Here is a 13,929-nt window from a genome sequence, read left to right as displayed (position 1 = left end):
TCTCTCTCTCTCTCTCTCTCTCTCTCTCTCTCTCTCTCTCTCTCTCTCTCTCTCTCTCTCTCTCTCTCTCTCTCTCTCTCTCTCTCTCTCTCTCTCTCTCTCTCTCTCTCTCTCTCTCTCTCTCTTTCTCCCTCCTTTTCCTCGCTCTCCCCTTTTTTTTCTCTCTCTCCCCCTCTTTCTTCCTCTCTCTCTCCTTCTCCTCTTTCTTACCCTCCTCTCTCTTTTTTCTCTCGCTCTCTCTCCATGTCTTTCCTTTTTCTCCCCTCTCCCTTGCTCTCCCTCCCTTCCCCCTTCTCTCTCTCTCTCTCTCTCCTTTTTTTCTTTTCTCTCTTTCTCTCTCCTATTTCTCTCTCCCCCTTCCCTTATTTCTCTTTCTCCTCTTTCTTTCCTTCCCTTCCTTTCTCTCTTTTCTCTTTATCTCTCAACCTTCTCTCACTCTATATCCCTCTTCTCTCTCTCCCCCTCTTTTCTCCAAAATAAGAGAGAGAAGGTTGAGAGAGAAAGAGAAGAGGGGGAGAAGAGAGAGAGAGAAGGGAGAAAGAGAGAGAGAAGAGAGAAAGAGAGAGAGGGATATAGAGTGAGAGAAGGTTGAGAGAGAAAGAGAAAAGAGAGAAAGGAAGGGAAGGAAAGAAAGAGGAGAAAGAGAGAGAGGAGGGCGAAGAAAGAGAGAGAAGAGGAGAGAGAAATAAGGGAAGGGGAGAGAGAAATAGGAGAGAGAAAGAGAGAAAAGGAAAAAAAGGAGAGAGAGAGAGAGAGAAAGAGGAAGAGAGAAGGGAGGGAGAGAGAGAAAGGAGGGAGAGGAGAGAGAAAGAAAATGGGAGAGGGAAAAGAGGGAGAGAGAGCGAAACAAAATGGGAGAGAGAGAGAAAAGAGGAAGAGAGAGAGAAACAAAATGGGAGAGAGAGAGAAAAGAGGAAGAGAGAGAGAGAGAGACGAAGAGAGATGGGAGGGGGAGAGAGGGGAGAGGGGAGGGAGAGGAGAGAGAGAAAGAAAGGGGAAGAGAGGGGGAGAGAGAGGAGAGGGAGAAAGAGGAGGAGAGAGAGAGAGGAAGAGAGACGGGAAGGGAGAGGGAGAGAGAGATGGAAAGGAGAGAGAATGGAGAGAGAGAGATAGGAAGAGAGACGGAGAGAGAGAGATAGAGAGAGAGAGAATGGAGAGAGAGGAGGGAGACAAAGAGGAGAGAGAGAGAGGGGGAAAGAGAGAGAGAAGGGAGAGAGGGGGAAAAAGAGGAGAAAAGAGGGGGGAGAAAGTGGAGAGAGAGAGGAAGGGGAGAGAGAAAGTGAAAGGAGAGAGAGAAAGAGTATGTAAAAACTAATTTTAGAGTTTAAATAAAACCAGTTTTAATTTGGTTTAAAACTAAACTGAACCATAAAAACTGGTTTTTAATAAACTGATTTTCATAAAAACTATGGTTTCAGTTCAGTTTTTTATTTAAAAAAACTGGTTTATTTAGAACAGTTTCAGTTCAGTTTCAATTCAGTTCAGTGAAACCAGTTTTTTTGCACACCCCTAATTGTGCCTTACCCGGGTTTGCCATGAACCTGCTAACAACACTGACTGCCTGTAAAATATCTGGGCGTGTACACACCATAGCATACATTAGGCTACCGACTGCACTAGCATAAGGTACATTTTCCATGTAAGCCTTATCCTCTGCTGTTGTGGGAGATTGTTTACTAGAGAGTCTAAAATGTGGAGCCAACGGTGTTACCACCGATTTAGCATTTTTCATTTCAAACCTTTCAATGACGCGCTCAATGTATCCTCTTTGGCTCAAGAACAATTTTTGGCTTGATCTCTCTCTTTTAATTTCCATGCCTAATATTTTTCGTGCAGCACCCAAGTCTTTTGTTTCAAATTCTTTACCAAGTTGAACCTTTAACATATCTATCTCTACCTTGCTCTTAGAGGCAATAAGCATGTCATCCACATACAATAGAAGATAGATATAATCACCTCCAGGAAGCTTACGAATGTATACACAACAATCATAATTATTTCTAGAAAAACCTTATTTTAACATAAAGGAGTCAAATCGCTTATACCATTGCCGAGGAGATTGTTTCAATCCATATAGCGATTTCCTCAAGTGACATACCTGACTTTCTTTACCCTCAACCTTGAAACCCTCAGGTTGATACATGTAAATTTCTTCCTCTAAGTCACCATGCAAGAATACAGTCTTCACGTCTAGTTGTTCCAACTCAAGATCACCATGAGCGACAAGGCTTAAAAGCACCCGTATGGAAGTGTGTTTCACCACAGGAGAAAATATCTCATTGTAATCAACACCTTCTTTCTGTGCAAATCTCTTTGCTACTAACCTAGCTTTGAATCTTGTACCATCTGACTTAGTAGGATCTTCTTTTCTTTTATACACCCACTTACAACCAATTGCAATCTTTCCCACGGGCAATGGGACCACATCCCATGTCTTGTTCTTATGAAGAGATTGCATCTCTTCCTCCATAGCGACCAACCAACTCTCTCTATCTTTGTCTTTGATAGTATGTTTGAAGGTGACCGACTCATCATCCTCCACTGAGAGTGCATAATCTACCAAGTTTAGCTGTCCATAATGTTTCAAATGCTTGCCTGACCCGAACTTCTGAACAAATTTATAATTCCTCTTTGGCCTAGTAGATGCTAAAGAATCCTGCTGCTGCTGTTGTAATGCATGTGCATTTTCTCACTGAATTTTCTCATGATCAAGTTCATCCTCTGCGTCATCTCGAGTAGCATTAGGATGCTCCACCTGAACATTATTAGAGTCTATTTGTTGGTATTTAGACTCTATCTCCACCACTTGAGTATTTGAAGTTTTTCCAACATCACCATCATCTGGCACCACATCTTTAGACAAAGCTACTATAGATCGTTCATCAAAGGTAACATCCCTGCTAATTACAAACTTAGAATCATTTACACTCCAAAGGCGATAGCCTTGAATCCCTCTTGGATACCCCAAAAAGATTGCTTTCTTAGCTCTATCATCAAGCTTATTATCTTTGACATGATAATAGGCTGTGCATCCAAAGACTCTGAGTTTCTCGTAATCTGCATGTTTCCCTGACCATACCTTATAAGGTGTGTCTCCATCTAGAGAAGAATGTGGGGATCGATTCACTATGTAGCAAGCTGTAGCAACCGATTCTGCCCACCATTCTCTGCCTAACCTGGAATTAGAGCGCATACACCTTGCCTTCTCAAGTAGCGTACGATTCATTCGTTCGGCGACTCCATTCTGTTGTGGTGTTTCTCTAACTGTCCAGTGTCTTGCAATGCCTTCTCGGTCACAGAACTCCTTGAAAGCCCCATCCGTGTACTCTGTGCCATTATCAGATCGTAGAGTTTTCAGCTTCCTACCTGTCCGGTTTTCAACCATTGATCTCCACCACTTAAAAGTATCGAATACCTCATTCTTATATTTGAGGAAGTAAATCCAAACATACCTGGAATAATCATCAACAAAAGTAACAAAATACCTGGAACCACCCTTGGAAGTAACTTTAGCCGGGCCCCAAACATCAGTATGCACGTAGTCTAATAACCCTCTGCTTTTATGCTTGCTTGTAAAAAACTTCACCCTATGTGCCTTTTCATACACACAATGCTCACAAAATTTCATTTGTGGTTTCTTCATATTCTTCAGCAAACCTTGTCCACAAAGCAATGATAGACCTTTTTCTGACATATGTCCAAGCCGCATGTGCCCTATTCTTGTGCAATTTGTTTGATCTCTACTTCCACCAATTCCAACTGCTAACTCACCTGTGACTGTTGTCCCCAAAAGAGAATAAAGATTACCGTGACGAATTCCCTTCATCACTACCAAAGAACCACGAACAACTTTTAGTACCCCATTTTTCGCAACTATTTTGCAGCCATTTTTCTCCAACAAACCTATGGAGATAAGGTTTTTCCGCAAGTCTGGAATATGCCTCACATCCTTTAAGGTTCTTACTCCTCCATCATGCATCTTGATTCTTATAGTACCCAACCCCACAGTTTTACAAGCATGATCATTGCCCATTAAAACTGTGCCACCATTTATGCTTTCATAGGTAGTAAACCACTTCCTATTTGGACATATATGGTGAGAGGCTCCTGAATCAAGAATCCACTTACCGGAGATTTCATAAGATTGTTTTGTTACAGAGTAACAATCCTCCTCATCATTTGAGACGTAGCTTGCTTCTTGCTTTTCTTTTGGGTTGTCGTTGTTCTGTTTCTTGAAAGTTATCTTCTTATTTGAACAATTTGCTTTGAAATGTCCAGCCTCACCACATTTAAAGCATGTTCTCTCCGCGTGAGGTCTAGATTTTGGCCTAGACTTTCCACGCTTATTACCTTTTCCTCTTTCATTAGTCCTTCGTCTAGCCGCGAACAATCCTTGTGCTTGATCATTATACTCTCTTCCATTTGAAGATGACATTACACTTGTAGCAACCTTACGTAGATCATCCGCTAAAAGTGATGCCCTCGTCTCATCTATGGTCAGAGTGTCACCCACTAGCATCAATGTCTGCACCAGATTTTCATAGGACTTCGGTAATGAAAGTAACAATATGAGTGCTTGGTCTTCATTATCAACCTTCACATCTATATCCTTTAAGTTTGATATGATCCTGTCAAACTTATTAATATATTCTCGGATTGAGGTGCCTTCCTCCATCTTGCATGTATACAATTTGGATTTTAAGTAGATCCTGTTAGTTAGAGTCTTCGTCATGAAGTTACTCTCTAACTTTAACCAAACGCCTGCTGCAGTTGCTTCTTCATTTACCAAAAAAGCAACATCCCTCTCAAGGCATAAGATTATTGCAGCCCGCGCCTCAAGATCTAATTCTTCCCAATCCTCATCTTTCATTTCCTCCGTCTTTTTCTCTTTTCCTGCCAGTGCCTTATGTAATTTTTGTGATATAAGCAGATTTTTCATCTGCATCCTCCAATAGGAAAAATCATTTTTTCCATTAAACTTCTCGATTTCATATTTGCCTACTTTGACATTACTACTAGTAGAAGCCATTATATTCAAAATTGAATTTTACCACTCAAATAATGAATAATATAACGTTGGCTCTTGATACTAATTGTTGAGTGTACAGCGGAATTTTGACTTCTAATAGATACAAAGTAATATAAAATTGAACACTACTCACAATAATGCACTCACTATATATTTTGTAAAGAGGAAAAACAATATGAAAGATTTTTTTTAACTAACTCTATAAGATGATGTAAATAAGGATATTGTTATTGTTACTGATATCAATTACAATTCTTGAGACGTATATATAGTATCTCTATGCTATAACTTCAACGAATAAGAATAAAATTCTCCGACAAAAACTCCTTACTAAACATTTTGAGTTCTCTCCTATTAAAACTAATTTTTTTTTACTTCCTAAAATTACTCTTATCCTTTCTTTATTCTCACACCATAAAATTTAATTAATATTTTTTTTTGTTTTATTCTAATAACAAAATAGTCTTTAGACCTTGCTATAGTGCATTATGTAAGAACAAAATAGAAACCCCTGTTTCTGCATATTATTAGATCCTTTGACTTATATTTACCAAACAACTACCCTTTAATTTTACAAGTTTCATAAACACAAAGCTACAAGTACAAGGATAATAATATAATATAGTCTCAGATTAATTAAATAACGAGTTCAAGGTGTTTCATAGTATGAATACATAGAGAGATTGAAGTGTGTTCATAAGAAAAAAGAAAAGTGCTTTTTATCCGAATAAATTACACAAATTTTATTTTAGCTTATTTTTTCAGTATTAAAAAGGTGTTCTTGAAAGTTGAAAATAATAATAATAATTAATAAAAAGTCGCACTCAAATTGTATAAATGACGTATGAGTATACACTAGCTAGAAAGTCCATTCATGGCTACATTCATTAACAACAAGCTGATTGACCATACATTAACACATGAATGTTGACTTAGTCATTGTCTTAAATTCATCTTGTCCATTTCTATTAGAGTGCGTGACGTTTTCTTTTGGGTGCCAAAAGGAATCAAGGAATGGGAAGAACAGGACATTATATTCTATGATAAGGTGGTATTTTTTCCGTTGGTTCTTTAATCATGTAAAGGCAACTTGGCTTATTGTGCTTTTGGTGAATTCTTATCCCATTGCAACTTGACAATCTGGATTCCTAAACCCAACTTGACCCTTGGAGCCATTGAGTTTTCCACTACTTAATACTAATTCAAATGGGCCTATGAACACAAAATGATCAAATGTGTGTGTCTGTGTTTATATGAACAAAAAAAAAGTATAAAAATATAGTAACTTCTTTTTTTTTATCTTTATACTTTTCTATTAATATATTTTTATTTTAGTGTCTCTATTTTTTTTATGTCTAGACAATGATCAAACATTTAAGATTGTTCTAAAAAAGTTTTATTTTGGTAGAAGCGTAAATATTCTCTCTGATCCATAATATTCTTTTACTTTTAGTTAAATATTTAAATCAAAACATCTAAATATAAATTGAATTTGAATTTAGATACAATAATTCATGAATGTACCCAAAAAATAAAATAAAAAAATAAAACAACCGAAGATTAATTTTAAACAAAAATATTATTTCTACACTAAATATGTGTACACAATGATGAATAGAATTCAAAATGTGAGATATTTTATACAATAATGCTAGGTTTTATTAAAATCAGTCACTAAAATTAGTCACTAAAGTAGAATATATATTGGAATATAAAATACACAATAAAAAATAAATTAAAAAAATATATATTTATACAAAAATTACTAATAATTAATTTTAATAGTTGATTTTAGTGTATAAATGGTAAGATTTGAAGCCTTTGGTTTAGTTTCAGTTCATCTGACTCAAATATCTTATATCTAAGTATCTAACATATCCAGAAGAAAGAAGAGTGTTTTTATTATCAAATTGCATATCTTCACCACTAATGTGACATAGGAACAGATTAATTACGAAACACAATAGTAAGTTTCCCAAGATGACAGAAGAGAGGGAGCAATTAAGCTTAAACGAAAGAAGTTTCATTTTTCATCTTATCTGGAAATGTTTATAAGCTCCACTCTCTTGGATTGCAATCTGAATTCTGCTCCTATCATCTCCACAGGCAGTGTCCTTCTTCAACCGAGGACATATCCCTTTGCGCCTCGACCCTTCTGCTTGAGAATCAGAGTTCTTTCTTCGCCGTTTGTTGTGTCCGGCCAAACGGCTCCGGCAACTTCGTTTTGTGTCATCAAATTCACCTATCTCATGGAACCTGCACCACAATTGTTACTTTTGATACATCAACCACAAAAACACACAACAAAAAAAAGCAAATGATTCTTAGATTTTTTTATTATATTTATTTTATATTTGACTCAATATTTAGTCACTTCTTTCTTTACTTATTAGGAGTGTTGACTCTATTATTTTTCGAGTAATAATTAATAAACACCACTGCACCACACATATATCAAAATTGTAGTGAAACCACTTATTTTAAAAATTTAAACAGATAGGAGAAGATAATTTTTATAGATATCAAACTCTGGTATCATCTCATGAAATCATTCGTCTAAAAAACTTAAGCCAATAAAAAAGATAACATTTATTATATACTGTGAGAGCACATAAAGAAAAGAGAAGAGATAAACCTGCTACATTGCTGACAGAAGCGTTGTCTAATGCCAGAAACAAGAACCACCTGAGCCTTGGCATGGTACTCACACACCTTGTGCCTCCTATGGTACTGCCTTGCCTCCTCAAGATCCGCCTTGCACTTCTCAGCTTGACAACACCGCATGCCGCCACCGGAACCTTTCTTCCCGCTAACACATGTCACCGGCACTTCTTTCTTCTTCTTCTTCTTCTTATTATTATTATGATCTTCATCCGGCTTAGGCTCCCTCTTCGCCTCTAGCGGCGCGTCTTCACCACCACCCCGGTCCATCAACAAAGGGTTGTGATTGTGATGAGTGAGCTTGAAGCTAGGTGGTGAATGAAGTACTTAAATGGATGACTTCAGTAATGATGAGTGAGGACCACAAAAACTAGTTCATTTTTTCTCGGCCTTTGTTTTTGTATTTTTGTGTTGTGTTGTGTAATGATTTATGGTACTACTTGAAACTGAATTGCAAGGACGCTCTGTCCATCCAAATTCAATCAACCAACTGATCATGTCCTTTGTTACTATTACGATCCTCATAAATTCTACATATATGGTTAAGAGTCAAGACTCACTCATGTATAATTATTTTTATGTGAAATTAATAATACTTTATATAAAACTTAGAGTAAATATCATTTTTGTCTCTAACGTTTGGGGTAAGTTTTATTTTTGTCCTTAACATTTAAATCATCCTATTTGTATCCTTAACGTTTATAAAAGTGATTCAATGTTATCCTACTATCAATTATACTAACAAATCAGATTATATTTTTCAATTATTCTCACTTGGATGTGTTCGATTTAAATATTATACCCACTATTTGTGTTTAGATTCAATTATATACCTAGAAAAGTAAATTATGTAAATATTGTAAGAATTAGTTTCAACATTTGATGAGCTATTTTTTGGAGTAGATTATCGATTATATCCCAAACATTTGTATTCTAACTTCAAGAAGAGATTTTTAAAACTCAAACTAAAGCGCTCATGATGTGTAATTGACGGCAGGATAACATTGAATCACTTTTACAAACGTTAGTGATACAAATAGGACGATTTAAACGTTAGGAACACAAATAGGATTTACCCCAAACGTTGGGGACAAAAATGATACTTTACTCTAAAACTTAAACTTAATAGTTAAAAATTATTTAATTTCACATAAAAATATTAGAACATGAGTTATCATCTTAGCTAATGTTTTAATTTTTGTAAGTCTATAATTTTCGGTTGAATAGTAACCGTTGGATGAAATCTTTGGATGGAATAATGGGGGAATTTGGAGTTGTGAGATGCTGGAAAAGTGGTAGGACCTTGGAAAGGAAAAGGTGAATTGGGAGAGTTGGGAAGGGGGGGACAGGGAAAGAAGTGAAGGAAAGCAAATGAATGCTATTCTATGAATTATTTATTTTGTTTTATTAAGCAATGTAGTTTGAAGTTAATTTTTGTTTTGTTAATTTTTTTTATTAATAAAAGTGAACGGATTAGTGTGTATTGTTTAAAAAATGATAAAATTTTGTTCTAAGTAGTTTGAACATGCCATGAGAAGACTGACACAATATTCAATTAGAAAAATAAATTACATGAAAGATAGGCCTTTTGATTAAAGATAAAAGAAGATTTAAAAAGACCCTATACAAAGTGGTGAAAAAAAATTTATATGTGCAAAATGTCTTATTATATGCAAGAAACATGATAAAACAAGATTTATATATGTGTAAAATATGTCACTATAGACATAATACTTTATAGAATTTAATAAGTTACTTTGATCCATATAATTAATTTTATTTAATATAATATTTGGAAAGATATACACTTAACATAGCCATAAACAAAAATAAATAAATAACCACTCAAAATATATTTAGAGAACAATTTGAATTGAATCCCACTAGAGAGCCAATGGAGTAAGTATACAATGTGTATAATGGGCTAATTCTTTGGCCCAATATAAATAAAAAATCAAAATTAACCATCCGTTATCGTACAGAACTACAGATTCGAACATATAAAATAAAATATTACTAATTTATCAAATACAATACACGTATACTATCCAGAATAATCATTCGAATATTAAGGATAATAAACATCTGATATTCTATTGAATCGAACATTCAATTTAAAATACTTGAAACTGATTACACAAATATACCTTTATTATTCTAAAATAAGTATATGCGAATAACTTTAAATAATCATTCAATACTTTAATTTTAATTTAAAATTAACACCATTATATACATTATACGACGCATGTACTTACTCCTCATTTGAATTTTACCCTTTATATACACTAAAGGTCCTCCCGTGTATACTCAAGCATTGCAGATAGTATTTGTCGTGTACAGAAATGTTTGAAAAATAAGATAGTTTGTAACCATATGATACGATATAATGCATTCATAAAGTTTTGGCGTTACTTGGAGCTAGGCTACTTGGGTGCACGTACTAGGGACCCTCCCTACTCCTGAACCAACAGTTTACTTTCTTTGGGATCTTTCTTACCCTTAGATTGTGTATAATAACATCATCTAAGGGTGGCCTTTTATTGTGGAAGGACATATTAAAACTCTTGCTCCAATAGCATGTTGCAACGTCTGGGATAGTAGATTGATTTTGTCATTTCATTTGGTCCCAACAACAACGACCTGCCTTTGTCCTATCACCACGTCGCGTAACTACTATTATAATGGAGTATTATATTTTTTGTGTTAATTAAACTTTCTATAAATAAAATTTAAATGAAAGACTAGTTCGATCATATCAACTGGAAAAGAAAAAATATTGGTTGTTGATATAATAAATTGTTTATTGTATTCTAGAGTGAATCCTTCTGAGATATATCGGGAGTAAGAGCATCCTTGTAAAAGTGCCAACGGATCACAGAAGGAAATTGACTAAATTTTCGTAATGGTCTCTTAAATTCAGTCTGTGGATCAATTTAGCTTCTGAAATTTCAATTGCACTATTTATGTTCTTCAGATTACACTCCAAACAACATAATAGTCCTTTGGTAAATTTTCGGCGCGACTTAACGACGGCGTTGTTTATGTGACATAGCCACTGCCACATTGAACGTTAGAGTATACAGATGACGTGAATTGTATTGTAAAATTTTTCAATGTAGTCCCAATCTTTATTTTTAAACCTTCAAACTTCGTTGGCCTCTCCTCAATCTGGTTTTCTCCATCAACGTCTCCTTTTGCATCAACGTCTTCATTGAATTGATTTTTTTATTCTAAAAATCATTTCAAACATGAATTATTATCATAAAAACAGGAATGAGTAGTCAAAAAGAAGTATTAGCTCTAATCAAAACCAGTGAGCTGGTTCATAGCAAAAACATACATAGTTATTCCCAATCTCAGAGAAAAAATGAACATGCATAATTGAGAAATGAGTCTTACTGTTAGGTGCAAGTGTTAAATGTTGATGGAATTTTAATCCTGCAACTGAGGGTTACAGCTTCTTACTCATTCATTAATGCATTTGTGATGTGGAAGAAGAGGGTCATGGGGATTTTTGTGTTTTCTTTCAAATAATCTCTTGTAAAAGTGTAGTTAGATTCTTAGTAATAAAATTCAAATATCAATGCTTGGATTGGAATTAGGGATGAAAAAATTATTTAAATTAGTGATTTTGAATCCCTCGTTTATTATAAGGGCCAAGGAGATAATTCTTGAAGGAAAGCTTAACCCAACTTTAAGATTACAAGATATATCTGCGGTTTTATTTTATTTAAATAATATATAAAATTATTTTAGAAAATACCTTTCAAATTAACTAAGAAAAAGAAAAAAGAAAAGCACCTTTATCTTGTATCTTTTTATCTACTCTAGCCTCTAGGTTTTATGCCTAAAATAAAAAACTCAGCCCAATACAAACAAAAGTGTAGTTGAACTTGAAAGTTGAAACCATAAGAAACTGATGGCAAGATTTAGCTAACAAAAAAAATCTACCTCCATGATCCATTACCATAGCTAAAGGTACAAGAAGACTAGTTTGCATGGCAAAGATATAAAATCTAATCCTTAATCTCTAACTATTAGAACCATTTCTACTGTTCTTGAATAAGGGATAATAGAATGACTATGTCCTAAATTAAACTCTAAACTCAACACAAACTAAAGGGTAATTGGTGCAGTTCCTAAATTCTATGCTAATGTTCATGTTGTTGCTGTGGTGGTTGTGGCTGCTGAAACTGCTGCAGATGCTGAGGTTGATGGTTCTGGAATAGCTGCTGTTGATGCTGTTGCTTCCGTGAGCGAATTTGGAGTTGTTGTAACTGCTGGGCAGCTAAAATGGTGTGCATCGACTGATTTTTGGATTGGAATTGTTGTTCTCCTCCAACTGATGAAGCAAAGTTCATAGGTGCTCCTCCATTTGGCAAAGCTTGTCCGGTAAGGACTCTCAAATGCTGAATTTCCTCTTTTAATGCATCGTTAAGCGCTACACACGAAAATATAAATGACCTGATTCTTATAGCAACTGAGATATAAGATCAGATTCAAGATCAACTACCTTGGCACATTCAAAATTCAAATTTGACTTTCATGGAATGGTTTCTAAAGTGAAGGCAATAGTATAACAAGTGTATCAACTTCAACAAAATTTCAATTTCCAAGTAGTAATACACAATACATCAAAATGTGCCATAATAAGTTAAGAAACATTATAAGGTTGTTTTCAGCATGAGCTTACCATCTTGCAAGTGAACTTGTTGCTCCATCGATTGCACCCGCACTTTTAGCTCATTGTTTTCGGCATTCAATCCATCTGTATCCCTCTGCTCATAAGATACCAAAATGAATTGATTATTTTTCCTCCAAAAGAGCTTTTCAAACAGAAAGCGACATAGTAAATAATGACAATACACACCATTGAGAAGATAGAAGTTTAAACATATATAAATCACAGTCGCGAGTTGATACAAGTGGAGTAAAGTAGAAAATACTGTAAAATCAGATACAGATGATTAGCTAATACACACCTGCAAGATAATTAATTGTGCAGATAAGGATGTTGCTTCTGTTTGCAATGTTTGTACCCTTTTTTCAAGCTCAGCGATGTAGCACATCTTCCTTTCTTTTGACCTAGCAGCAGACTGTCTATTTGCCCATAACTTCTTTCTGACTACTCATTCCTATTTTTATGATAATGATTCATGTTTGAAAAGATTTTAGAATAAAAAACATCAATTCAATGAAGACGTTGATGCAGAAGGAGACGTTGATGGAGAAAACCAGATTGAGGGGAGGCCAACGGAGTTTTAGGGTTTAAAAATGAAGACAGGGACTACATTAGAAAATTTTACAATACAATCCACGTCATCTGTACACTCTGACGTCCAACGTGGCAGTGGCTATGCCACATAAGCAACGCCGTCGCTGAGTCACGCCGAAAATTCACTAAAAGACCATTATGTTGCCCGGAGCGCAATCTGGAGGACATAAATAGTGCAATTAGAATCTCAGGGGCTAAATTGGTGCACAGACTGAATCTGGGGGACCATTATGGAAATTTAGTCGAAGGAAATTGCTAATCTTGGAACAGCAGGCCGTGGAAGGAAATGGGCTAAAATTGCCAATAATAACAACATATATAACAAAATATGTAAAGAGGGATGGTAGATGTGTGTTAGTGATAGAAAAAATACGAGATTTTAAAGGGATAAATGATTAGAAGGACTGACATTCGAAAAGAAGTTTCTAAAGTAGTTTAAAGTATCAAATTAGAAGGATAAACTAATAAAGAGAAATATTATTAATCAAAGGGATGGAGCTTGTTGTCACGGTTTTGGACACACTCCAACGCTACCGTGCCGGCACTTGGATTTACTCAAACTCTTGAGTTAAGACCAAGTCAGTCTAACCCTCAATACTTAGCAAGAAAGTTAAGAATACAAGAGAACACAAGAGAAAGGAAGTTTTGGTGGAAGAACAATTTATTATTCAAGTATTTATTATAAGTGACTCACCCATAACTCACACTAACTCTCACCTCCTATTTATAGCCATCCATCTCTTTAATGGATGGTTAGGATTAAATCTAATCAACGGTCCAGATTAATTATCTAGAACCTTCATTACAAATATCTATCCTATTACAACTTTCTAAATACTTCTATATTCTTTCATACTACTCTTCATACTCCTATATACATCCACACTCTTCTAGAATACTCTATGACCTTCCAGAGTCTTTTAGAACCTTTTAGGGTATTCCGGGACCTTCTAGAATATTC

The 13,929-nt window shown here is 35.2% G+C and overlaps 2 protein-coding genes across 2 annotated transcripts; both read right to left on the bottom strand.

The window, feature by feature from the left end:
• On the bottom strand, window positions 6,905-8,178 carry LOC107612053 (squamosa promoter-binding protein 1-like). The gene is made up of 2 exons (XM_016313886.2): window positions 7,665-8,178; window positions 6,905-7,285 (listed from the first exon to the last, which is right to left on the bottom strand). The coding sequence occupies exons 1-2, from the start codon at window positions 7,958-7,960 to the stop codon at window positions 7,060-7,062; spliced, it is 522 nt and encodes a 173-aa protein (XP_016169372.1). The 5' UTR covers window positions 7,961-8,178; the 3' UTR covers window positions 6,905-7,059.
• LOC110265202 (probable transcription factor PosF21) lies at window positions 11,566-12,454 on the bottom strand. Its single transcript, XM_021108068.1, has 2 exons — window positions 12,387-12,454; window positions 11,566-12,134 (listed from the first exon to the last, which is right to left on the bottom strand). Exons 1-2 carry the CDS (start codon window positions 12,412-12,414, stop codon window positions 11,845-11,847), a joined length of 318 nt encoding a protein of 105 aa, XP_020963727.1. The 5' UTR covers window positions 12,415-12,454; the 3' UTR covers window positions 11,566-11,844.

The sequence above is a fragment of the Arachis ipaensis genome, chromosome B08 (genome assembly GCF_000816755.2).
Source record: "Arachis ipaensis cultivar K30076 chromosome B08, Araip1.1, whole genome shotgun sequence".
Lineage (NCBI taxonomy): Eukaryota > Viridiplantae > Streptophyta > Magnoliopsida > Fabales > Fabaceae > Arachis > Arachis ipaensis.
Note: the sequence above shows the minus strand (reverse complement) of the source record. Positions and strands in the feature narration are given on the sequence as shown.

Bases quoted from the DNA above. Each gene is read 5' to 3' on its own strand.
- LOC107612053 (XM_016313886.2), bottom strand. From the start codon at position 7,960: ATGGACCGGGGTGGTGGTGAAGACGCGCCGCTAGAGGCGAAGAGGGAG. The intron at 7,286-7,664 runs GTTTATCTCTTC...ATTGTGGTGCAG, and splicing joins TTCTGTCAGCAATGTAGCAG to GTTCCATGAGATAGGTGAAT.
- LOC110265202 (XM_021108068.1), bottom strand. From the start codon at position 12,414: ATGGAGCAACAAGTTCACTTGCAAGATG. The intron at 12,135-12,386 runs GTAAGCTCATGC...TTTCGTGTGTAG, and splicing joins ACAAGTTCACTTGCAAGATG to CGCTTAACGATGCATTAAAA.